The following is a 25,700-nucleotide window of genomic DNA, read 5'->3' as shown; positions in this document are numbered from 1 at the left end:
CAGCATGTCAGAAATCAGCTCAATGCAATTGAAGAATCCATAGACTCTAACCACTTCTGGGAAAATTGGAAAACACTAAACAAACAACAACACGAAGAATTATCTATCCAAAATGGAGATGTATGGGTAAACCACTTCTCCAATCTTTTTGGCTCTATAACAAAGAATAAAGAGCAAAAACATATACATGATCAAATACAGATCTTAGAATCAACTATTAAAGACTACCAGAACCCACTGGATTCTCCAATTACATTGAAAGAGTTACAGGACAAAATAAAAACCCTCCAACCCAAAAAGGCCTGTGGTGTTGATGGTATCCTCAATGAAATGATCAAATATACAGACAACAAATTCCAATTGGCTATACTAAAACTCTTTAACATCATACTTAGCTCTGGCATCTTCCCCAATATTTGGAACCAAGGACTGATCACCCCAATCCACAAAAGTGGAGACAAATTTGACCCCAATAACTACCGTGGAATATGTGTCAACAGTAACCTTGGGAAAACCCTCTGCATTATTATTAACAGCAGACTCGTACATTTCCTCAATGAAAACAAAGTACTGAGCAAATGTCAAATTGGCTTTTTACCAAATTACCGTACAACAGACCATGTATTCACCCTGCACACCCTAATTGACAACCAAACAAACCAAAACAAAGGCAAAGTCTTCTCATGCTTTGTTGATTTCAAAAAGCCTTCGACTCAATCTGGCATGAGGGTCTGCTATACAAACTGATGGAAAGTGGTGTTGGGGGTAAAACATACGACATTATAAAATCCATGTACACAAACAACAAGTGTGCGGTTAAAATTGGCAAAAAACACACACATTTCTTCACACAGGGTCGTGGGGTTAGACAGGGATGCAGCGTAAGCCCCACCCTCTTCAACATATATATCAACGAATTGGCGCGGGCACTAGAAAAGTCTGCAGCACCCGGCCTCCCTCTGCTAGAATCCGAAGTCAAATGTCTGCTGTTTGCTGATGATCTGGTGCTTCTGTCATCAACCAAGGAGGGCCTACAGCAGCACCTAGATCTTCTGCACAGATTCTGTCAGACCTGGGCCCTGACAGTAAATCTCAGTAAGACCAAAATAATGGTGTTCCAAAAAAGGTCCAGTCACCAGGACCACAAATACAAATTCCATCTAGACACTGTTGCCCTAGAGCACACAAAAAACTATACATACCTTGGCCTAAACATCAGCACCACAGGTAACTTCCACAAAGCTGTGAACGATCTGAGAGACAAGGCAAGAAGGGCATTCTATGCCATCAAAAGAAACATAAATTTCAACATACCAATTAGGATTTGGCTAAAAATACTTGAATCAGTCATAGAGCCCATTGTCCTTTATGGTTGTGAGGTCTGGGGTCCGCTCACCAACCAAGACTTCACAAAATGGGACAAACACCAAATTGAGACTCTGCACGCAGAATTCTGCAAAAATATCCTCCGTGTACAACGTAGAACACCAAATAATGCATGCAGAGCAGAATTAGGCCGATACCCACTAATTATCAAAATCCAGAAAAGAGCTGTTAAATTCTACAACCACCTAAAAGGAAGCGATTCACAAACCTTCCATAACAAAGCCATCACCTACAGAGAGATGAACCTGGAGAAGAGTCCCCTAAGCAAGCTGGTCCTGGGGCTCTGTTCACAAACACAAACACACACTACAGAGCCCCAGGACAGCAGCACAATTAGACCCAACCAAATCATGAGAAAACAAAAAGATAACTACTTAACACATTGGAAAGAATTAACAAAAAAACAGAGCAAACTAGAATGCTATTTGGTCCTACACAGAGAGTACACAGCGGCAGAATACCTGACCACTGTGACTGACCCAAAATTAAGGAAAGCCTTGACTATGTACAGACTCAGTGAGCATAGCCTTGCTATTGAGAAAGGCCGCCGTAGGCAGACATGGCTCTCAAGAGAAGACAGGCTATGTGCTCACTGCCCACAAAATGAGGTGGAAACTGAGCTGCACTTCCTAACCTCCTGCCCAATGTATGACCATATTAGAGAGACATATTTCCCTCAGATTACACAGATCCACAAAGAATTCGAAAACAAATCCAATTTTGAAAAACTCCCATATCTACTGGGTGAAATTCCAGTGTGCCATCACAGCAGCAAGATTTGTGACCTGTTGCCACGAGAAAAGGGCAACCAGTGAAGAACAAACACCATTGTAAATACAACCCATATTTATGCATATTTATTTTATCTTGTGTCCTTTAACCATTTGTACATTGTTAAAACACTGTATATATAATATGACATTTGTAATGTCTTTACTGTTTTGAAACTTCTGTATGTGTAATGTTTACTGTTAATTTTTGTTGTTTTTCACTTTATATATTCACTTTGTATGTTGTCTACCTCACTTGCTTTGGCAATGTTAACACATGTTTCCCATGCCAATAAAGCCCTTGAATTGAATTGAATTGAGAGAGAGACAGAGAGACAGAGAGAGAGAGAGAGAGAGAGAGAGAGAGTGAGCATAGAGAGAGCATAGCGAGAGAGAGAGAGAGAGAGAGCATAGCGAGAGAGAGAGAGAGAGAGAGAGAGAGAGAGAGAGAGAGAGCATAGAGAGAGAGAGCATAGAGAGAGCATAGCGAGAGCATTGAGAGAGCATGGCACTACAGTGGTGGGGAGATTGCCACTTGTCAAATCCTTCAGACTACTGCTATGGGTTTCAGGCAGGCAAATGAGGAAAACAGTGAGTGCTATTACTATTGTCAAAGATCTCCTGACAGCTTAACAGATAGGCACATTCCCTTCTCCATCAATTCTAAACAGACGCAGAGTGTATTACTGGCAAAGAAAAAGGAGGGCAGACATCAGACAAAGAGGATGAGTGATGTCTTGCTGACTGGACTACTGCATCTCAGAGTGTGGTAGACAATAACATGATGTGAAAGGACATTGTCAGGACAGGCAGGGCCCCGCGCAGAGAGGAGACAGTGTCCTGAAACAGTCCCGGGGATTTTTCGTAGTGACAGAAAACAGAGATGAGGACAGAGATACCGGTAGTGCTACATTAGTGGGTAGCATATTCAAACACACACACACATTATTGTCCTTGAGTCTAAGCAAGCCTGACATTACCACATATTGATGCTTCAAAGAATATAAACCAACCCCCCTCCATCACCAACCATCAGAGCTGAAGTAGGCCTATATGCAAATAGACCATTGTCCTATACTTTATGGATCTGTGCCATTGCCATTGAACTGGACTGTTTTTACAGCATGAGCGGTCGTGAGTAGATGCACTTGTTTTGAGATCAAAGAGAAACCTACATGTACAGTAGCAACGTGTACACATTTGTACATTTGTTCATATCTTTTGCTAGTTAGTGAGTTATTAGCCCAGTTATCATGATCATTTGTAGTCACTTATAGGGGAGTGTTTGCTTCCTGCAAGAGCACAAAACGTGTACATTTCTAGACATCTTTGAAAAGCGAATCAGGTAAAGAGCTTGTCTTAAAGGGGCGGTGTTGTATTTTAGACAGGCTTGAATAAGCTGAGTAGCCAATAGGCAGATGGTAGAATAATTTATCTGATTCTCTGTAATAGTGGTATGGTAATAATAACGCTTTTTATTTTGTAAAGTGTTTTTTTGCATCAAACAACACAACAACATATTCAGTCACCTCCGTGTCTGAAGGACAAGTGGATAAACAGGTCAAGCCCTGTATGTTTTTTTCAAAAGTCTCATGGAATGTAGGTCTACATTGAACACCACACATTGGCTGCTACTGTAGGCTGGATGATAGAACAAGCTATTTCCATGTTAAAATGTTATGGGAGGCATTTTCTCCATTGTTTTTGATGGTAGGCTACTCCGGTAGGCCTACATTACAATCAAATATCCACAGCAGCCTACTTGACCACTGTTAAAACGAACTTAAAGCAGGTACAGCCTCAGTGTTTTTCATTATTTTTTATTTGTATTTATTTTATTTATCCCTTCTTTTACCAGGTAAGTTGACTGAGAACACGTTCTCATTTGCAGCAACGACCTGGGGAATAGTTACAGGGGAGTGGAGGAGGATGAATGAGCCAATTGTAAACTGGGGATTATTAGGTGACTGTGATGGTTTGAGGGCCAGATTGTCGGAAGATGCACAGAATTTTCACAACGTTCAAGTTTGCACTCAACAGACCTGAAATTTGATCAAATTCTTTTGAGAGAACATTGACCAACACCAACCATCACCCCATCATCAACCATCACCCCATCACCCCCATTCCCCCATCACCTCCATCATCAACCATCACCCCACCCCCAACATCAACCATCACCCCATCACCCCCATTCCCCCATCACCCCCATCATCAACCATCACCCCACCCCCATCATCAACCATCACCCCATACCCCACATCCTCAACCATCACCCCATCACCCCAATCATCAACCATCCCCCCATCACCCCCATTCCCCCATCACCCCATCATCAACCATCACCCCATCACCCCATCATCAACCATCACCCCATCACCCCATTCCCCCATCACCCCATCATCAACCATCACCCCATCCCCCATCATCAACCATCACCCCATCCCCCATCATCAACCATCACCCCCATTCCCCCATCACTCCCATCATCAACCATCACCCCCATTCCCCCATCACTCCCATCATCAACCATCACCCCACCCCCATTCCCCCATCACTCCCATCATCAACCATCACCCCACCCCCCATTCCCCCATCACTCCCATCATCAACCATCACCCCACCCCCATTCCCCCATCACCCCCATCATCAACCATCACCCCACCCCCCATTCCCCCATCCCCCATCATCAACCATCACCCCACCCCCCATTCCCCCATCACCCCCATCACCAACCATTCCCCCATCCCCCATCACCAACCATCACCCCATCACCCCATCACCAACAATTCCCGGTCCCCATCACCAACCATTCCCCCACCCCCCCCATCACCAACCATTCCCCCATCACCAACCATTCCCCCATCCCCCCACCCCATCATCAACCATCCCCCATCACCCCCATTCACCCCATCATCAACCATCCCCCATCCCCCATCATCCCCCATCACCCCCATCCCCCATCATCAACCTTCCCCCATCATCAACCATCACCCCCATCCCCCATCATCAACCATCCCCCATCCCCCATCACCCCATCCCCCATCATCAACCATCCCCCATCCCCCATCCCCCATCCCCCATCATCAACCATCCCCCATCATCCCCCATCACCCCCATCCCCGATTCCCCCATCCCCCATCATCAACCATCCCCCATCCCCCATCATCAACCATCACCCCCATCCCCCATCACCCCATCCCCATCATCAACCATCCCCCATCATCAACCATCACCCCATCCCCCATCATCAACCATCACCCCCATCACCCCCATCCCCCCATCACCAACCATGGAGGGGTGGAGGGATGGAGGGATAGAGAGATGGATGGAGAGATGGATGGATGGATAGAGAGATGGATGGGTGGAGGGATAGAGGGGTGGAGGGATAGAGGGGTGGAGGGATAGAGGGGTGGAGTGATAGAGGGGTGGAGTGATAGAGGGGTGGAGGGATAGAGGGGTGGAGGGATAGAGGGGTGGAGGGATGCCGGGATGGAGAGACAGAGGTGAGACACAGGGGTTGGTGTGGGTTGTCACAATAGCTGGTAAAAAAATACATTACAGTAATGTTTTGGTGTGAGAGGTTGATCAGATTTAGTAGTGGGGGGTTTGTTTTGGTCATGTCATCATGGACCCATTCACAAAGCTGTATCCACTACTCAGTGCTCTGGCTAGGAGCCAGTTTGTTTAGGGTAGATATGTTTGTTATAGCTGTTTTAATTGGCTGCCAGTGTTTGGTTGTTGTAGCAGCGGGCATGCTGTTCATACACCCGAGGGCTTTAGGCACCAGAAGAGTCTACACTGCAGGATGTAACAGTTCACCTCACTTTCACTGTCGCTTGGGTTGCATCCCAAACGGCCACCTGTTCCCTTTATAGTGCACCACGTTTGACCAGGACCCATAGGGATCTGTTGAAAGTAGTGCATTCTGTAGGGAATAGTGTAATGAATTGGTACATATCAACTGGGTCCATCAGAGCCAGCTGGGAAGGAAACCAGGGAGGAAGAGAGGATGATAGCAGCAACACAAAGATGAAGGCTTCGGGACGGACACACTGGAGAGGGACTGAGGCATGCTCACAGTAAAACTTGCCCGAAGATAATCTGCTCTACTCTGTTGTGTGATAAAATGCAACTTGCCAGAAATACACTCAGGGGCTCCCTGCAGAGCTGGTGACCTGAGTTAAAGTTTGAAAGATAGAGTGTTGGTGGAAGGAAAAGGGTGGCAGTGGAAAAGAGAGAGAATGAAAAATGTGGGAAATCATCATATATCTGAGGGGAAATGTAAAACTTGCTTTCACACATCATCTATCTGAGGGGAAATGTAAACCTTGCTTTCACACATCATCTATCTGAGGGGAAATGTAAACTTTGCCTTCACACATCATCTATCTGAGGGGAAATGTAAACCTTGCTTTCACACATCATCTATCTGAGGGGAAATGTAAAACTTGCTTTCACACATCATCTATCTGAGGGGAAATGTAAACCTTGCTTTCACACGTCTTCTATCTGAGGGGAAATGTAAACCTTGCCTTGACACATCATCTATCTGAGGGGAAATGTAAATCTTGCCTTGACACATCATATATCTGAGGGGAAATGTAAATCTTGCCTTGACACATCATCTATCTGAGGGGAAATGTAAACCTTGCCATCACACATCATCTGAGGGGAAATGTAAACATTGCCTTCACGCATCATATATCTAAGGGGAAATCAAATCAAATCAAAGTTTATTTGTCACGTGTGCCGAATACAACAGGTCTAGACCTTACAGTGAAATGCTTACTTACAGGCTCTAACCAATAGTGCAAAAAAAAGGTGTGTGTGTGTGTGTGTGTGTGTGTGTAGGTAAGTAAAGAATTAAAACAACAGTAAAAATACATTTGAAAATAACAGTAGCAAGGCTATATACAGTCACCGGTTAGTCAGGATGATTGAGGTAGTGTGTACATGTAGGTATGGTTAAAGTGACTATGCGTTTTTGATGAACAGAGAGTAGCAGTAGCGTAAAAAGAGGGGTTGGCGGGTGGTGGGACACAATGCAGATAGCCCGGTTAGCCAATGTGCGGGAGCACTGGTTGGTCGGGCCAATTGAGGTTGTATGTACATGAATGTATAGTTAAAGTGACTATACATATAAGATAAACAGAGAGTAGCAGCAGCGTAAAATGGAGGAGGCTTGCCTAGAAACCATGGGACCAAGCAGATGAGGGGAGGATGAGGGGAGGAGGATGAAGGTATGGTAGTGAAATGCTTTATGTCAGAGGATGGACGGAGCGTTCCAAGATTGTTTTATTCAGGCCATAGAGAATCATGTATGAGAGAACACTAAGAACTCATGTCCTAACATTCAGAAGAGGCTCTGGTCTGGTCAACATTACCCCCACAGCTTCACCCCTAAACATCACCCCTAAAGCTTTTAGAGAGAGGTTTAGTGCTTTTATATTTAAAAATCTCAACTCACCCAATTCGTATTCATTATATAGATAGGCTCGTTTAATTTTGTCTAGTTTAGCGTCCCAGATAAAGCGAAATATTTTTTGCTCATATGATTTGAAAAAGGAATCATCAAGAGGAGGCCTTAAGTAAGTGAGTAAACTGAGATATGACTAAGGAGTTAATCAGGGCAATTTTTACATAAATTGACAGGTATTTACCTCTCCATGGTTGCAGGATCTTGTCTATTTTTTACAAGTTTTCTATTGAAATTCATTGTTGAGAGCTTATTTATATTTTTTGTGATATGAATACCGAGTATGTCTACTTCACCATCAGCCCATTTCATAGGTAAGCTGCAAGGTAATGTAAAAGTTGTATTTCTTAAAGATCCAATGTATTGCACACTTATCATAATTAGGTTTTAGTCCAGAGAGTCCAGAAAAGTTATGTAGATCTTTAATGAGACATTGCAGGGATCTAGCTTACGGACTTCATATAAAACGTGAGTCATCGGCACACATGGACACCTTTGTTTTTAAGCCTTGGATTTCTATTCCTCTAATGTTGTTATTGGATCTGATTTTAATATCTAGCATTTCAATGGCCATAATGAATAGATATGGTGACAGCGGACACCCTTGTTTAACTCCTTTTGACAATTCAAAACTCTCTGTGAAGTAGCCATTATTTAAAATTTTACACATGGGTTGCTATACATTATTGTGTACCCATTTTATAAGAAAATTACCAAAATTGAAAAAATCCAGGCATTTATAAATAAAATCCAGTCTTATCTTATCAAATGCTTTTTTCAAAATCCGCTATATATACAATTTCTGGCTCCTTATATGTTTCACAATGTTCTATTATTTCTAGTAGTTGTCGTATATTATCTCCAATGTATCGTCCATGTAAAAAACCTGTCTGAGTGCTATGCATTTTGCTAGTATTTTTGCATCACAACATTAAAGTGTAAGGGGCCTCCAGTTTTTTAGATAGACCGGGTCTTTATATTTGCCATCTGGGTCGTGTTTGAATAATAGAGAAATCAGACCTTCTTGCTGAGTACCTGACAGACTACCATTTCTATAGGAGTAGGTAGAACAATCTAACAATGGAGCTTTTAGTATATCAAAAATTACTTGGGGTTTTTCCAGACTAAAAGGATTTAATAGCCTCAAAAAGTTATTCCTCTGTAGTTTGGCTTTCACACTGATCTTTCTGTACATTTGTACATTTTCCATTTTTTATATTATTTGGAAATAATTCTTTACCGTAATCGTCATTCAGTGGGAGAGGATGAGATGGAAAAGAGAACATCTACCTAAAATAATTAGCTTCCTCTTTTAAAATATCATTTGGAGAATCATAGATGACTCCATCTTCAGTAACGATTTTCTACAAATTATTTTTATTTGCGTTCCTGTATTGGAGATTCAGGATGAATTTTGTGCATTTTTCTCTATATTCCATCCAGTTTGCTTTATTTTTGTAATAGATTACATTAGATTGTTCTTGAATAAGTTCCTCAAGTTCTTTTTGTTTTTCCTCTAACTTATTCTGTATCTCTGTAGTATTGTTTTTATTGCCATCTACCTGTACTATTAGGTCATGGATTTCCCTTGTCAGTCTTGTCTCTTTAGCCAGAAACTGTTTTTTTATTATTGATGAATGTTGAATTGAATGACCCCTGAAGGTACATTTAAAAGGTATCCCAAACAATAAGGGGATTTGCTGAACCTATATTATACTTGAAATATTCAGTTATAAATTATTTTGTCTTAGTTAAAAATAAGATGTCCTCCAGTAAACTTTGATTAAATTTCCAATATCCCCCTCCACAAGGAAAATCTATAAGAGTTATGTGAATGCCAATTAGATGATGATCCGATCGCATTCTGTCTCCTATTAAAACTTTTTTAACTTCTTCGAGATAGGGGGCGCTCTTTTAATTTTTGGATAAAAAACGTTCCCGTTTTAAACAAGATATTTTGTCATGAAAAGATGCTCGACTATGCATGTAATTGACTTTGCTTTGCTTAGCTTTGGAAAGAAAACACTCTGACGTTTCCAAAACTGCAAAGATATTATCTGTGAGTGCCCCAGAACTAATGCTACAGGCGAAACCAAGATGAAATTTCATACAGGAAATGGTCCAGAGTTTGAATGCCCTGTGTTCCAATGTCTCCTTATATGGCTGTGAATGCGCCAGGAATGAGCCTGCACTTTCTGTCGTTTCCCCAAGGTGTCTGCAGCATTGCGACGTATTTGTAGGCATATCATTGGAAGATTGACCATAAGAGACTACATTTACCAGGTGTCCGCCCGGTGTCCTCCGTCGAAATTATTGCGTAATCTCCAGGTCCATGCGCGTTCCATTTCTTCAGAGGAGAAACCAAACTGCCACGAATGATTTATCATCAATAGATATGTGAAAAACACCTTGAGGATTGATTCTAAACAACGTTTGCCATGTTTCTGTCAATATTATGGAGTTAATTTGGAAAAAAGTTTGCGTTGTAATGACTTAATTTTCGGGTTTTTTCTTACCCAAACGTGATGAACAAAACAGAGCGATTTGTCCTACACAAATAATATTTTTGGAAAAACTGAACATTTGCTATCTAACTGAGAGTCTCCTCATTGAAAACATCTGAAGTTCTTCAAAGGTAAATTATTTTATTTGAATGCTTTTCTTGTTTTTGTGAAAATGTTGCATGCTGAATACCAGGCTTAATGCTATGCTAGGCTATCAATACTCTTACACAAATGCTTGTTTAGCTATGGTTCAAAAGCATATTTTGAAAATCTGAGATGACAGTGTTGTTAACAAAAGGCTAAGCTTGAGAGCAAATATATTTATTTCATTTCATTTGCGATTTTCATGAATAGTTAACGTTGCGTTATGGTAATGAGCTTGAGGCTATAAATAGGATCCCGGATACGGGATTGCTCGCCGCAACAGGTTAACCTTTGATGCAAGAAAGAAAGAGACAATCAAACTAGTCGTCTTGACTACTTTCTTAAGTCTCCTCCATGCATATCTGACTAGGTCGGTGTTTTTTAGTCTCCAAATATCCACTATTTCTAATGTGTCCATAATATTTGTGATTTCCTTAAGGGCACGGTGTTGATAGTTTGTAGAGATTACCTTTACAGTCCGTTTGTCACGTTCTGACCTTTATTTCCTTTGTTTTGTCTTTATTTAGTATGGTCAGAGCGTGCGTTGAGGTGGGCAGTCTGTTTGTTTTTCTATGTTTGGTTTCTGTTTTGGCCTAGTATGGTTCTGAATCAGAGGCAGGTGTCGTTAGTTGTCTCTGATTGAGAATCATACTTAGGTAGCCTGGGTTTCACTGTTGGTTTGTGGGTGTTTGTTTCTGTGTCAGTGTTTGTCGCCACACGGTATTGTTTCGGTTTTGTTTCTTCACATTTGTTTTGTTATTTTTGTATTCAGTGTTTTCTTTGATTAAAGTTATGGACACTTACCACGCTGCATCTTGGTCCGATCCTTACTCCTTTTCAGACGAAGAGGAGATCTGCCGTTACACGATTGAGGTAGATAACACTGTGTTATAGTCTCCTACCATAATGAATAGATCATTTGTTGCCTGTAAATTCAATAAACTGGTATAAATGTTTTCGAAGAGGTGTGGATCATCCTGTTTTGGACCATATAGATTAATGAGCCAAAACTTTTTCGTTCACTTTCATATTCAAAAGGATCCACCTTCCTTGCGAATCATTCCTGATTATTCGCACATTCAGATCGACATTTTTGTTAATTAATATCATCACACCCTTTGAGTTCCTTTGTCCATGACAGAAAATTATTTCACCACCCCATTCCTTTTTCAACTCAACTTCATCTAAGGATGTAGAGTGAGTTTCCTGTAAACAGTTATATTATATGTTATATTCCTTTTCTTTTAGTCATGTAAAGACGGATCTTCTTTTTTTATAATCTGCCTAACCGTTACAATTATAACTAGCTATACTTATTTCACCCTTTACCATAACTAGATACTATTCTCAGGCTAAATTGACCATAATTAGTGCTTGTAAAGTTACTGCCATCAGAAGTATTACGAAGGTCAAAACTAGTGTAACGGTCTGAGTGTAGTGGGTGAGGAGTCAGGCGCAGGAAGCAGAGAGTTCAGGGGAGTGCTATTTTAATGCACTGAATAAACGCTGAACATAAGCCAACCCTCACAAAAACACAGGGCGTACTGAACAAACAAATGCCCCAAACAGGGGGACTTAAACCGTCCAGGAAAACCCACAAAATGGGAAAACACAAAACCCAATAGACGTGCACACAAGTACACCAAACAGACGAGACCAAACAAGGAACCCTGCGGGCCGGCTGACTAATAAAGCCTACTACCTAACTCAAAACAGGTGCACACAATCAACACATAAGGAGGGGGAGGAAATAATCAGTAGCAGCTAGTAGGCCGGCGATGACGACCGCCGAGTGCCACCAGAAACGGGAAGGGGAGTGTCCTTCGGTCGGAGTCGTGACAACTAGAGCTTTCAAATGTCTGATTTTTAAATTCCCTTGCCTGTTTGACTGTGAGCCAATGCCACAGATGTTAAAAAATTGAGACAAATTATTTGTGTAACAAATCTGAGTAGGTTGATGTGTCTGATATTGGATATGATATAATGAGTGTGTATGATGTCTGTAAAAGAGTAAGACTATAATGTGTGTTGCCCAAATAAATAACTCTGCCAATTTGTATGTTTGAGTGTCTATGTGTGTAACATGTGGTGCGTATAGCCATAATATTCATAATTGTAATCCATATTGTATCACCATCATAGTTGCATCATAATTACCTTTAACATAATTGAAAAACACATCCCAGCATTTCCATAGCACTTGACGTTTCTCTTTCTCATGAAAGAGACCTTGCATTACTCTAGAGACGACTCCACCACAGTACAAATGTATTCCGTACAATATGTTATTCATCCCCAATGCCCCTCTTTTGATATCTTCTGCTTGTTGTAAACATATATAAACCTGTAGACAAATACATAAAAAAGAGACACAATAAACACATGAAATTATAAAACAGTTCTTGACAATTGAGAGAGCGAGGGAAGAGAAGAGAAAAGAGAGAGATCAGGTGTGTGTGTGTGTGTGTGTGTGTATGTATAAGTCTCTATGTGTAAGCAAGCTTGTTAAGTATGTGTGTGTTCATATCCACTTCATAACATTCAGATATTTTAAACAGTTCCCATACTTTTTTTTTCGTCACATGAAGTCCCTGGAGAATTTAGTACAGCCACTGTGTTATGGAGCTGTCTCGGAATAGCTGTCCATCTATAAAGAGTTTGTCCACATTGATAAAGCCACGCTTACCATCCATCCATTGTTGTCTTTGTACCGGATACAGTCTCTTACGACGTTCATCTCCTTTGGAAATTGGTCATTGAGAGCAATTTATTATTACTTTTTACTTTAGTTTATTTAGTAAATATTTTTCTTAACTCTTATTTTTCTTAAAACTGCATTTTTGGTTTAGGGCTTGTATATAAGCATTTCACGACAAGGTCTTTTAATTTTTATTTATTTATTTATTTCACCTTTATTTAACCAGGTAGGCTAGTTGAGAACAAGTTCTCATTTACAATTGCGACCTGGCCAAGATAAAGTAAAGCAGTGCGACACAAACAACACAGAATTACACATGGAATAAACAAACGTACAGTCAATAATACAGTAGAGAAAAAGTCTATATACAGTGTGAAAATGAGGTAAAATAAGGAAGGTAGGGAATAAATAGGCCGTAGTGGCGAAGTAATTACAATTTAGTAATTAAACACGAGTGATAAAGTCTACACCAGCTTCTACCCCAAATCCATAAGACTGCTGATCAATTTATCAATTGGCCACCGGACTATTACATTGACCCCCCCCCCTCCATTTGTTTTGTACACTGCTGCTCCTCGCTGTTCGTTATCTATGCATAGTCACTTCACCCCAACCTTACATGTACAAATTACTTCTAACCTGTACCCCCACACACTGATTGTGTACTGGTAGCCCCTGTATATAGCCTTGTTATTGTGTTACTTTGATAATTTTTTACTTTAGTTTATTTGGTAAATATTTTCTTCTTCTTGAACTGCACTATTGGTTAAGGGCTTGTAAGTAAAGCATTTCATGGTAAAGTCTACTCGTTGCATGTGACAAATAAAATTTGATTTGATACCGAGGTGGTTCAATGAAAATGTATTTCAAGTCAGAGCAACAAGGATATCGCAGACAACAGAAGTAAAGCTGTTGTCCAAATGTTGTCCAAATGTTCAACAAGCATCTCAGATCTGTCAGAAAAGGAGGAAATATTTGCAAGCTGAGGTGAGTTTAACGATTGCATACAATCAGCTTTTCAAGAGCCATCAATATGTCAAAAGGATGCATAGCAAATCAAATCAAATTGCATTTATTTGTATATCCAAAGGACATAGCAGTGCTTAGTAATAAGGAAATCTATTCTGCAACTCCTACCCATTTCACAGTGTTTCTCTGTTACTCCTTCTGGTCCCTTTCACATTGCATGTGTATAACATAAAAATAAAAACAATTACATTTTCACCAACCCAGCAATCAATTAAGGTGGTAATGGAAAAATCAATTAACATCGCAATTAAACTGTTCTTATCCTCGCTAACAGTCTTCTCGTGTTCATTTACAACCTTTTCACAGCGGGGGAGAATTATGAGGTTATGTACAGGCTTTTAGCCATGCTGTAAGCCGTTAGCTGTGTACGGTCATTCGGCCTGATCTGCACGGTACGTTTCATCACCAACACTATCAGATAAAGCCAATATTCAATGCCATATTTGTAGTCATATGATCAATTCACAATGACATGGATTTCAGTTGATATCTATTATCCCTCGGCTTCATGAATCCTCAATGAATACAGTAAAAGTGTATTAAAAGTTTAGATGTCTGCATATCACATCTGTAGTAAGTATAGCTATAAATGTTGATAACAGGAGTATATTGATATTCTCCATGGTAGCGTCCCAAATTGAACTGTTTTTACCTGGTCCCATTAAACCACTACAGTGCACAATATAGGGGATAGGATACAATTTAGGACGCACCCACATAGATTATCAGTGACATGTACCCATGGTTATGGAACAATAGTGAATTTAATTGGCTGGCCTCTGGTACGATGATCATATCAGTCTGGGTCCATAAGGATGGATAAATTACCAAAACTTGAGTGGGAGTTCGACATAAACTATCAATGGGTTGTTTTCTCATTGGATTGCGGGAAACTGTTCTTATGTCATTGGTAGAGAGAGAGACGAAGAAGAAGAGAGAAAAATAATAATTATAAATCATATGTCTCTGTCTTTCATTCTTACATTTCCATCCATAGGTCTCAGAGGAAAGTTGAATGCTGATAAAGTCATGCAGATGTATATTTTTTCGATTCTAAGAAAAAATGGCGGAGGGGGAGACCAAAGAGAGAGGGAAAGAGAAGAAACAGAACAAGAGAGAGAGAGAGAGAGACTGCCATTTTTCACTCTATGTAAGTAAGCTTGGGAACTGAGAGTGAACTGAAAACCCTGTAGCATACCAATAACAGGGAAACACTGTGTAATGGGAATTGTAATGTTTGCCCTTTTCTTATAACTAATTTCTGTGTAATGGGAATTTCCACGACAACTGTCAAAGCTAGACTGAGGTTGCGTACCAAATTGCACCCTCTTCCCTTATTAGTGCACTAATATTGACTAGGGCCTATAAGGGTCTGGGCATTATATAAGGATAGGATAGGGTGCCATTTGGGAAGTAACCTTAATTCCATTTTGTTAAGCTCCAAAACATATTTGGAATGCAGAACAAACCACAATATACTCTACAGTATTATCAAGAAAAAGTTTTGGGTGAAACTCCACATTTTATTTCTCAACAGTGAACTTAATTTGATGTATCTATACAATTACAATCATGACAATTTATGTAATAGTCTATATTATGTTCTCATCACATTACATATCTCTTTAGAAAATGACAGGGTTATTTGATTTATTATATTATTTCAAGAATTTTAAACTTAATGACTAAGACCAACTGACTAAAATGGTGTGAATACGGACAAATTAAATGTCATGGGTCTGTTTAGCTGAGGAATCTTCAACTCCGCTCGATGTCTCTCAACTTCAGTAAAGCAGGACCTATCATCAATGAATAGGCTAGGTTCAGATTTTTAAATTGTATTTATTGTTTTGTGATAACTGTACTGTGATAAAAAATGTTGAAGAAAAAAACAATTAATTCGGGGAATTTTCTGAACGTTAAGGATCCCAATTTCGCTTAAACATTTCAAAGTTTAAATGTTCACACCCCGACTAAAGACAACTCAGAAGTCCAAGGGCTTGGAAATTATCTACACATGATTTGAACTTAATGCACAAATATATACAGTATATATATATATATATATATATATATATATATATATATATATATATATATATATATACTGTATATATTTGTGCATTAAGTTCATATATATATATATATATATATATATATATATATATATATATATATATATATATCTGGTAAGATGGCGCCGATAGAGATTCCAGCTTCGCTTCAGGTCCTTACGAAACAGTATTTGCAGTATTTGTTTTCTTTCTGTATTATTTATTACATTGTTAGCCCAGAAAACCTTAATTGTTATTACATACAACCGGGAATAACTACTGGATATCAGAGAGACGTCACCTTACCAGCACAACCAGCACTTCGACCAGGAATACGACTTTCCCAAAGCGGATCCTTTGTCTGCACCTCCCAGGGCATTTGAGCTGATTCCAGAGGCCGACCCAAAACAACGCTGCCGTGGAGAGGGTGCTGGAGCGGTCTTCCTCCCTCACCCTCCTTTTTGCAAATCTGACCATGATTCCATCTTGTTGCTCCCCTCCAGTAGGCAGAAACTAAAACAGGAAGCGCCCGTGCTCATGTCTATCCAACGCTGGTCTGACCAATCGGATTCCACGCTTCAAGATTGCTTCGATGAGGTGGACTGGGATATTTTCCGGGTAGCCTCAGATAATAATATTCGGTGAGCGAATTTATAAGGAAGTGTATAGGAGACGTTGTACCCACTGTAACTATTAAAACCTGCCCTAAACAGGAACCATGGATTGATGGCAGCATTCACACAAAGCTGAAAGCACGTACCACCACATTCAATCATGGTAAGGCGACTGGAAATATGACCGAATACAAACAGTGTAGTCTCAATTCAACGGCTCAAACACGAGATGTATGTGGCAGGGTCTACAAACAATCACGGATTACAAAAAGAAAACCAGCCCCGTCGCGAACATCAAAGTCTTGTTTCCAGACAAATTAAACATTTTCTTTGAGCACTTAGAGGACAATACAGTGCCAACAACGCGGTCCGCTACCAAAGACTGTGGGCTCTCGTTAAAACATTTAAACATGTTAACCCTCGCAAGTCTGCCGGCCCAGACGGCATCACTAGCCACGTCCTCAGAGTATGGTCAGACCAGCTGGATGGTGTGTTAATAGACATATTCAATCAGTCCCAATCCCAGTCTGCTGGGATGGTGCTTCAAGATGGGATGGTGCTTCACATGCTTCAAGATGGCCACTATTGTTCCTGTTCCCAAGAAAGCTAAGGAAACTGAACGAAATGACTATCGCACCATAGCACTCTCTTCTGTCATCATGAAGTGCTTTGAGAGACTAGACAAGGATCATATCATCTCCACCCTACCTGTCACCCTAGAAACACTTCAATTGTCTTACCGCCTCAATAGGTCCACAGACAATACAATCGCCATCACACTGCACACTGCCCTATCCCACCTGGACAAGAGGAATACCTATGTAAGAATGCTGTTCATTGACCACAGCTCAGCATTCAACACCATGGTACCCTCCAAACTCATCACTAAGCTTGAGACCATGGGTTTCGACCCTGCCCTGTGCAACTGGGTCCTGGACTTCTTGAAGGACCGCCCCCAGGTGGTGAAGTTAGGCAACAACATCTCCACTCCTCTGATCCTGAACACTGGGGTCCCACAAGGGTGCGTTCTCAGCCCCCTCCTGTACTCCCTGATCACCCATGACTGCGTGGCCATGCACACCTCCAAATCAATCATCAAGTTTGCAGATGACACAACAGTAGTAGGTTTGATTACCAACAAGGACGAGACAGCCTACAGGGAAGAGGTGAGGGTCCTCGGAGTGTGGTGTCAGGAAAATAACCTCTCACTCAGCAAAACAAAGGAGATGATTCTGGACTTCATTAAACAGCAAAGAGAGCACCCCCCTATCCACATTGATGGGACAGCGGTGGAGAAGGTGGAAAGTTTTAAGTTCCTTGGTGTTCATATCACCGACAATCTGAAATGGTCCACGCACACAGACAGTGTGGTGAAGAAGGTGCAACAGCGCCTCTTCAACCTTAGGAGGCTGATAAAATGTGGCTTGTCACCAAAAACCCTCACTAACTTTTACAGGTGCACAATTGAGAGCCAGCAACTGCACCGTCCACAACCGCAAAGCTCTCCAGAGGGTGGTGCGGTCTGCACAACTCATCACCGGGGGAAAACTACCTGCCCTCCAGGACACCAACAGCACCCCATGTCACAGGAAGGCAAAAAAGATCATCATGGACAATAACAACCCAAGCCACTGCCTGTTCACCCTGCGTCCATCCAGAAGACGAGGTCAGTACAGGTGCATCAAAGCTGGGACAAAGAGTTTGAAAAATAGCTTCTATCTCAATGCCATCAGACCGCTAAACAGCAATCACTAACTCAGAGAGGCTGCTGCCTCCACTGAGACTCAATCACTGGCCTCTTTAATAGTGTTTACATATCTCGCATTACTCATTTCATATGTATATAATGTATACTGTATCCTTCACTACCTATTCTTTACTTTCTACTGCATCTTAGCCGCTCTGTCACTGCTCATCCACATATTTTATACTTATATATTCTCATCCCATTCCTTTACTAGATTGTGTGTATTACGTTTTGTTGTGGAATTGTTAGATCTTACCTGTGAAATGCTTACAGTGAAATGCTTACCTACGAGCCCCTAACCGACAGTGCAGTTTCAAAAAGTATGGATAAGAATAAGAGATAAAAGTAACAAGTAATTAAAGAGGAGCAGTAAAAACTAACAATATATACAGGGAGGTGTCGGTACAGAGTCAATGTGCGGGGGCACCGGTTAGATGAGGTAGTATGTACATGTAGGGAAGAGTTAATTGAAGTGACTATGCATAGATGACAACAGAGAGTTGCAGTGGTGTGGAGAGGGGAGGGGTGCAATGTGAATAGTCTGGTAGCCATTTGACTAGATGTTCAGGAGTCTTATGGCTTTGGGGTAGAAGCTGTTAAGAAGCCTCATGGACCTAGTCTTGGCGCTCCGGTACCGCTTGTTGTGTGGTAGCAGAGAGAACAGTCTATGACTAGGGTGGCTGGAGTCTTTGACAATTTTTTGGGCCTTCTTCTGACCCCGCCTGGTATAGAGGTCCTGAATGGCAGAAAGCTTGGCCCCAGTGATGTACTGGGCCGTTCACACTACCCTCTGTAGTGCCTTGTGGTTGGAGGCTTCTTGCCATACCAGGCAGTGATGCTCTCGATGGTGCAGCTGTAGAAACTTTTGAGGATCTGAGGACCCATGTCAAATCTTTTCAGTCTCCTGAGGGGGAATAGGTTTTTTGTGCCCGCTTCATGACTGTCATGATGTGCTTGGACCATGTTAGTTTGTTGGTGATGTGGACACCAAGGAACTTGAAGCTCTCTCAAGCTGTTCCACTGCAGCCCCGTCGATGAGAATGGGCGCGTACTCTGTCCTCTTTTTACTATAGTCCACAATCATCTCCTTTGTCTTGGACACACTGAGGGAGAGGATATTGTCCTGGCACCACATGGCCAGGTCTCTGACCTCCTCCCTATAGGCTGTCTTGTTGTTGTTGGTGATCACTGTTGTGTCATCTGCAAATTTAATAATGGTTTTGGAGTCGTGCCTGGCCGTGCAGTCATGAGTGAACAGGGAGTACAGGATCGGGCTGAGCATGCACCCCTGAGGGGCCCCTGTGCTGAGGATCAGCGTGGCAGATGTGTTGTTACATATGCTTACCACCTGGGGGCAGCCCGTCAGGAAGTCCAGGATCCAGTTTCAGAGGGAGGTGTTTAGTCCCAGGGTCCTTAGCTTATTGATTAGCTTTTTTTATTCATTTATTTTCCGCTAGCAGAACCCCTCGACAACATTCCGGTGAAAAGTCAACGCACGAAACAGCAATCGAAACAGAAATTCAAAAATATTTTAAAATATTTTTTAGAAATGTGTAACTTTCACACATTAACAAGTCCAATACAGCAAATGAAAGATACACATCTTGTTAATCTACCCATCGTGTCCGATTTCAAAAATACTTTACAGCGAAAGCACAACATATGATTATGTTAGGTCAAGGCCAAGTCAAAAAAACACACAGCCTTTTTCCCAGCCAAAGTGAGTAGTCACAAAAAGCAGAAATATAGATCAAATTAATCACTAACCTTTGATGATCTTCATCAGATAACACTCATAGGACATCATGTTACACAATACATGTATGTTTTGTTCGATAATGTGCATATTTATATCCAAAAATCTCAGTTTACATTGGCGCATTACGTGCAGTAATGTTTTGATTCCAAAACATCCAGTGATTTTTGAAATCTAGGAACAGTTGGTTAACTGCCTTGTTCAGGGGCAGAATGACAGATTTTTACCTTGTCAGCTTGGGGATTCGATTTTGCAACCTTTCGGTTACCAGTCCAACACTCTAACCACTAGGCTACCTGCCACCCCACGGGCCCTTTGAGGGCACTACGGCGTTGAACGCTGAGCTGTAGTCAATGAATAGCGTTCTCACATAGGTGTTCCTTTTGTCCAGGTGGGAAAGAGCAGTGTGGAGTTGGGGCGGTATGCAAATTGGAGTGGGTCTAGCGTTTCTGGGATGATGGTGTTGATGTGAGCCATGACCAGCCTTTCAAAGCACTTCATGGCTACAGACATGAGTGCTACGAGTCAGTAGTCATTTAGACAGGTTACCTCAGTGTTCTTGGGCACAAGCACTATGGTGGTCTGCTTAAAACAGGTTGGTATTACAGACTCGGACAGGGAGAGGTTGAAAATGTCAGTGAAGACACTTGCTTGTTGGTCAGCTCATGCTCACAGTACACATCCTGGTAATACGTCTGACCCTGCGGCCATGTGAATGTTGACGTGTCTAAAGGTCTTACCCACATTGGCTGCGGAGAGCGTGATCACACAGTCTTCTGGTACAGTTGGTGCTCTCATGCATGTTTTAGTGTTATTTGCCTCGAAGCAAGCATAGAAGTGGTTTAGCTCATCCGGTTTGCTCGTGTCACTGGGCAGCTCTTGGCTGTGCTTCCCTTTGTAGTCTGTAATAGTTTGCTGGTGTAGTACGACGATCTTAGTCCTATATTGACGCTTTGCCTGGTTCGTCGGAGGGCATAGCGGGATTTCTTATAAGCTCCCGGGTTAGAGTTCCACTCCTTGAAAGCGACAGCTCTAGCCTTTAGCTCAGTGCGGATGCTGCCTGTAGTCCATGGTTTCTAGTTGGGGTATGTATGTACGGTCACTGTGGGGACGACGTCATTGATGCACTTATTGATGAAGCCAATGACAGATGTGGTGTACTCCTCAATGCCATTGGAGAAATCCCGGAACATATTCCAGTCTGTGCCAGCAGAACAGTCCTGTAGCTTAGCAACTGCTTCATCAGACCACTTGTTTATTGATCCTGCTTTAATTTTTGCTTGGAAGCAGGAATCAGGAGGATAGAATTATGGTCAGATTAGCCAAACGGAGGGTGAAGGAGAGCTTTGTATGCATCTCATTGTGTGGAGTATAGGTGGTCCAGAGTTCTTTTCCCTCTGGTAGCACATTTTTACATGTTGATAGAAATGAGGTAAAACTGATTTAAGTTTCTCTGCATTAAAGTCCCCGGCTACTAGGAGCGCCGCCTCTGGATCAGGATTTTCTTGTTTGCTTATGGTGGAATACAGTTCATTCAATGCTATCTTAGTGCCAGGCTCAGACTGTGGTGGTATGTAAACAGCTACAAAGAATATAGATGAGAACTCTCTCGGTAGTTAATGTGATCTGCAGCTTATCATGAGAAACTCTACCTCAGACAAGCAATAGCTCGAGACTTCCTTAGATATCGTACACCAGTTGTTGTTTACAAAAATGCTGCCGGTATATCGTATAACCAGCGAGCTGTATGTTGATATTGCCGTCTGTCATGACTTGACTGTCCTGATCAGGTCAGGTTACAGGAGACCACAACCCTACAGATTATCTCTCAACCCCAAAAGAGGAGGAGAGATCTAGGGGTCTGAAGATGTGGGGGTTTTATGACCCCTCACGCCCCTGGTAAATCTTAGGCCACAGACAAATTCCTTTGTCCTATTAATATGGAGAACCAGCCTCAGAACATTAAACATGAAATAAAGGGACTTTGGAACAATGGTTTCCGTCAGCCACAATGGTGGTCATGACGATAGATGGAATATGAAAATGTATGTCATTTTTGTTTTGTTATTAAAGGTTAATAGATGGCGTTATTATGAAAACATTGTAACATGAAGAGTTTTCCTAGTATATGTTTGATGTTTATACATTGTACATTGTATGGAAAATATCAAAATCAAAGAGAATGTTTTGGGAAAGATTAAATTAATTTAGTTGTCTAAAATTGGATTTGAGTAAAATCTAGACCTTTCCCTCATAACTTGGTACGCCCAGAGAATTGCCCTAATAGCGGTTATGCCCACTTCTGACCCAAGGGTATAAAACCTGCGAGTAAAGAATTTCCAGAGAAGACTACGATACCCAAGCTGCAGCCAAGGTCTATAAAGTCAACGAACCCAAAACGCAATGCAAGTTTTAAGAAAAATAAATATTTTTCTACCCAAGCTACGGATGAGTAGCTGTGTCTAAGCGGGTGAATTCAAGTCGAACCACCTAGCCTCCATCTCCCATCGAATCGTGGTATCTACACTGTTTCATTCCAATGCTGTGTATGTGTGTGTGTATGTAAGTGTGTATGTGTATGTGTATGTGTATGTGTATGTGTGTGTGTATGTAAGTGTGTATGTGTATGTGTGTGTGTATGTAAGTGTAAGTGTAAGTGTAAGTGTAAGTGTAAGTGTATGTGTATGTGTGTGTGTGTGTGTGTATGTGTATGTGTATGTGTATGTGTGTATGTGTATGTGTATGTGTGTGTGTGTGTGTCCTCGGGCCTCGGGTCAGTGTCAATTAAATGATCACGCTAAATTGAAAGATTTTTCCAAAATCCCCTCTACGGAATAATACTTGTCAGACACTCTATATCCCCTGTGATGTTCTGTAAAGAGGTTGAATCCATTGGGATTATAGGCCTTCATCCCCTGGCTGTGCCCAGTCTTAAATTACTATCCCCTTATCTCCCGGCAACAGAGCTACTGTAACAGTATGTTATATACAGACTTTTCCCAGATAGAATGGTCTGTCATTGAAATTAACTTAATCTTCCTTAAATTAGTCTCGGACTATGAGCTCTCACTGTCAGGCGTGTACGTCCTCCAGAATTCAATTTCCTTTCCACGGGTGGAGTCAGACCGAGTGGTATGCCTTTATCGGGTTGGGAACTATTCTACTGGACGCCCGATAATGAGACCTGTCACTGGGGCTGGGAGGAGATGGAGACAGGACACCGATGGTAGTTGATGGCATCCATTTTGTCACCACGGGAGCTATTTGCTAGGCTAGTTGCCAAATGGCACCCTATTCCCTATGGGCCCTGGTCAAAAGAAGAGTATTATATAGGGAATAGGGTGCCATTACCATCTCTCTGTCTGGGTTCAAAATGGCACCCTATTCCCTATGGGCCCTGGTCAAAAGTAGTGCACTATGTATAGGGAATAGGGTGCCATTACCATCTCTCTGTCTGGGTTCAAAATGGCACCCTATTCCCTATGGGCCCTGGTCAAAAGTAGTGCACTATATAGGGAATAGGGTGCCATTTGAAACACAGACCATAGTTACCTCATCTCATTTTTAAAAAAAGAAGGTGTCTCATCTTCACTGGCTTGACAGTCTGCAGGAGACCAAGGCAGAATAATCTAAAATAAGTCTCTGTGCAATAACATTACAGTCCATCACATGTTAGTATGCTATTACAGTAGAGGGTGACTATATTACCAGGGGCATTATGCATCCCCAAAATCTGAGGGGTACAAAGTACGTGAGGATGGCTGGGGTTTTGGCCGAAATGTTTGTTTTTTTCAAACACCTTAAACAGTTTTTTTCCTGCAATCTAGAGCCATAAACATCACACTTAATCCTATGTAAAAAAAAATGTTTTAAAATAAATTAAATATGCATCTCTGCATCTCTGCTAAAACCTACGTAAAACATTTAAAAGACTGAGACTTATTAAGTACATTTAGTAACTGCCTGTTTTTCTAAAGTCTACCAACCTTGCCAGCAGGCAGCTAAAATGCCAGCTAAAATAGTTGGACAAGCTAGCTACTCTAACTTGATTGATAGCATAAATGTCTTCTTGTTACCTAGTAAGGAGGTTTGGAGACTGGAAACCTGGGCTAGCTAAAGACAACTTCATAACATTTCTTGGTGGCTAGTAGTATTACAGAATTACCTTTTTTCTTTAAAAAACAGAACTAAACTGATGGGACACGTGCCCTTGTGCCCACTATGGGCATGATGCCTCGTGTATTACTGCTGTTACAGGGTGCCTATATAACTACTGTTACAGGGTGTCTATATTACTACTGTTACAGGGTGTCTATATTACTACTGTTACAGGGTGTCTGTATTACAGCTGTTACAGGGTGTCTATATTACTACTGTTACAGGGTGTCTATATTACTACTGTTACAGGGTGTCTATATTACTACTGTTACAGGGTGTCTATATTACTACTGTTACAGGGTGTCTATATTACTACTGTTACAGGGTGTCTATATTACTACTGTTACAGGGTGTCTATATTACTACTGTTACAGGGTGTCTATATTACTACTGTTACAGGGTGTCTATATTACTACTGTTACAGGGTGTCTGTATTACAGCTGTTACAGGGTGTCTATATTACTACTGTTACAGGGTGTCTATATTACTACTGTTACAGGGTGTCTATATTACTACTGTTACAGTGTGCCGATATTACTGCTGTTACAGGGTGTCTATATTACTACTGTTACAGTGTGTCTATTTTACTGCTGTTACAGGGTGCCTATATTACTACTGATACAGGGTGTCTATATTAATGCTGTTACAGTACATGGTGCCTATATTTCTACTGTTACAGGATGCCTATATTACTATTGTTACAGGGTGTCTATATTGCTACTGTTACAGGGTGTCTATATTGCTACTGTTACAGGGTGTCTATATTACTACTGCTACAGGGTGTCTATATTACTACTGTTACAGGGTGTCTATATTACTACTGTTACAGGGTGTCTGTATTACTGCTGTTACAGGGTGTCTATATTACTACTGTTACAGGGTGTCTATATTACTGCTGTTACAGGGTGTCTATATTGCTACTGTTACAGGGTGTCTGTATTATTACTGTTACAGGGTGTCTGTATTACTGCTGTTACAGGGTGTCTATATTACTACTGTTACAGGGTGTCTGTATTACTGCTGTTACAGGGTGTCTGTATTACTACTGTTGCAGAGTGTCTGTATTACTGCTGTTACAGGGTGTCTATATTACTACTGTTACAGGGTGTCTATATTACTACTGTTACAGGGTGTCTATATTACTGCTGATACAGGGTGTCTATATTAATGCTGTTACACTACATGGTGCCTATATTTCTACTGTTACAGGATGCCTATATTACTACTGTTACAGGGTGTCTATATTGCTACTGTTACAGGGTGTCTATATTACTACTGTTACAGGGTGTCTATATTGCTACTGTTACAGGGTGTCTATATTGCTACTGTTACAGGGTGTCTATATTGCTACTGTTACAGGG

General features: G+C 41.3%; 1 protein-coding gene across 1 annotated transcript in view; it reads left to right on the top strand.

Moving 5' to 3' along the window:
* LOC121840759 (vegetative cell wall protein gp1-like) overlaps positions 1-25,700 on the top strand; it is a gene marked incomplete at its 3' end in the record, with an annotated part of 61,497 nt that overhangs the window by 10,964 nt on the left and 24,833 nt on the right. Inside the window, exon 2 of the mRNA XM_042305842.1 lies at positions 4,227-5,456. Coding sequence (XP_042161776.1) covers positions 4,227-5,456 — 1,230 coding nt within the window. The remainder of the gene's footprint in view (positions 1-4,226; positions 5,457-25,700) is intronic.

This window comes from Oncorhynchus tshawytscha, linkage group LG25 (genome assembly GCF_018296145.1).
Source record: "Oncorhynchus tshawytscha isolate Ot180627B linkage group LG25, Otsh_v2.0, whole genome shotgun sequence".
Taxonomy (NCBI): domain Eukaryota; kingdom Metazoa; phylum Chordata; class Actinopteri; order Salmoniformes; family Salmonidae; genus Oncorhynchus; species Oncorhynchus tshawytscha.
Note: the sequence above shows the minus strand (reverse complement) of the source record. Positions and strands in the feature narration are given on the sequence as shown.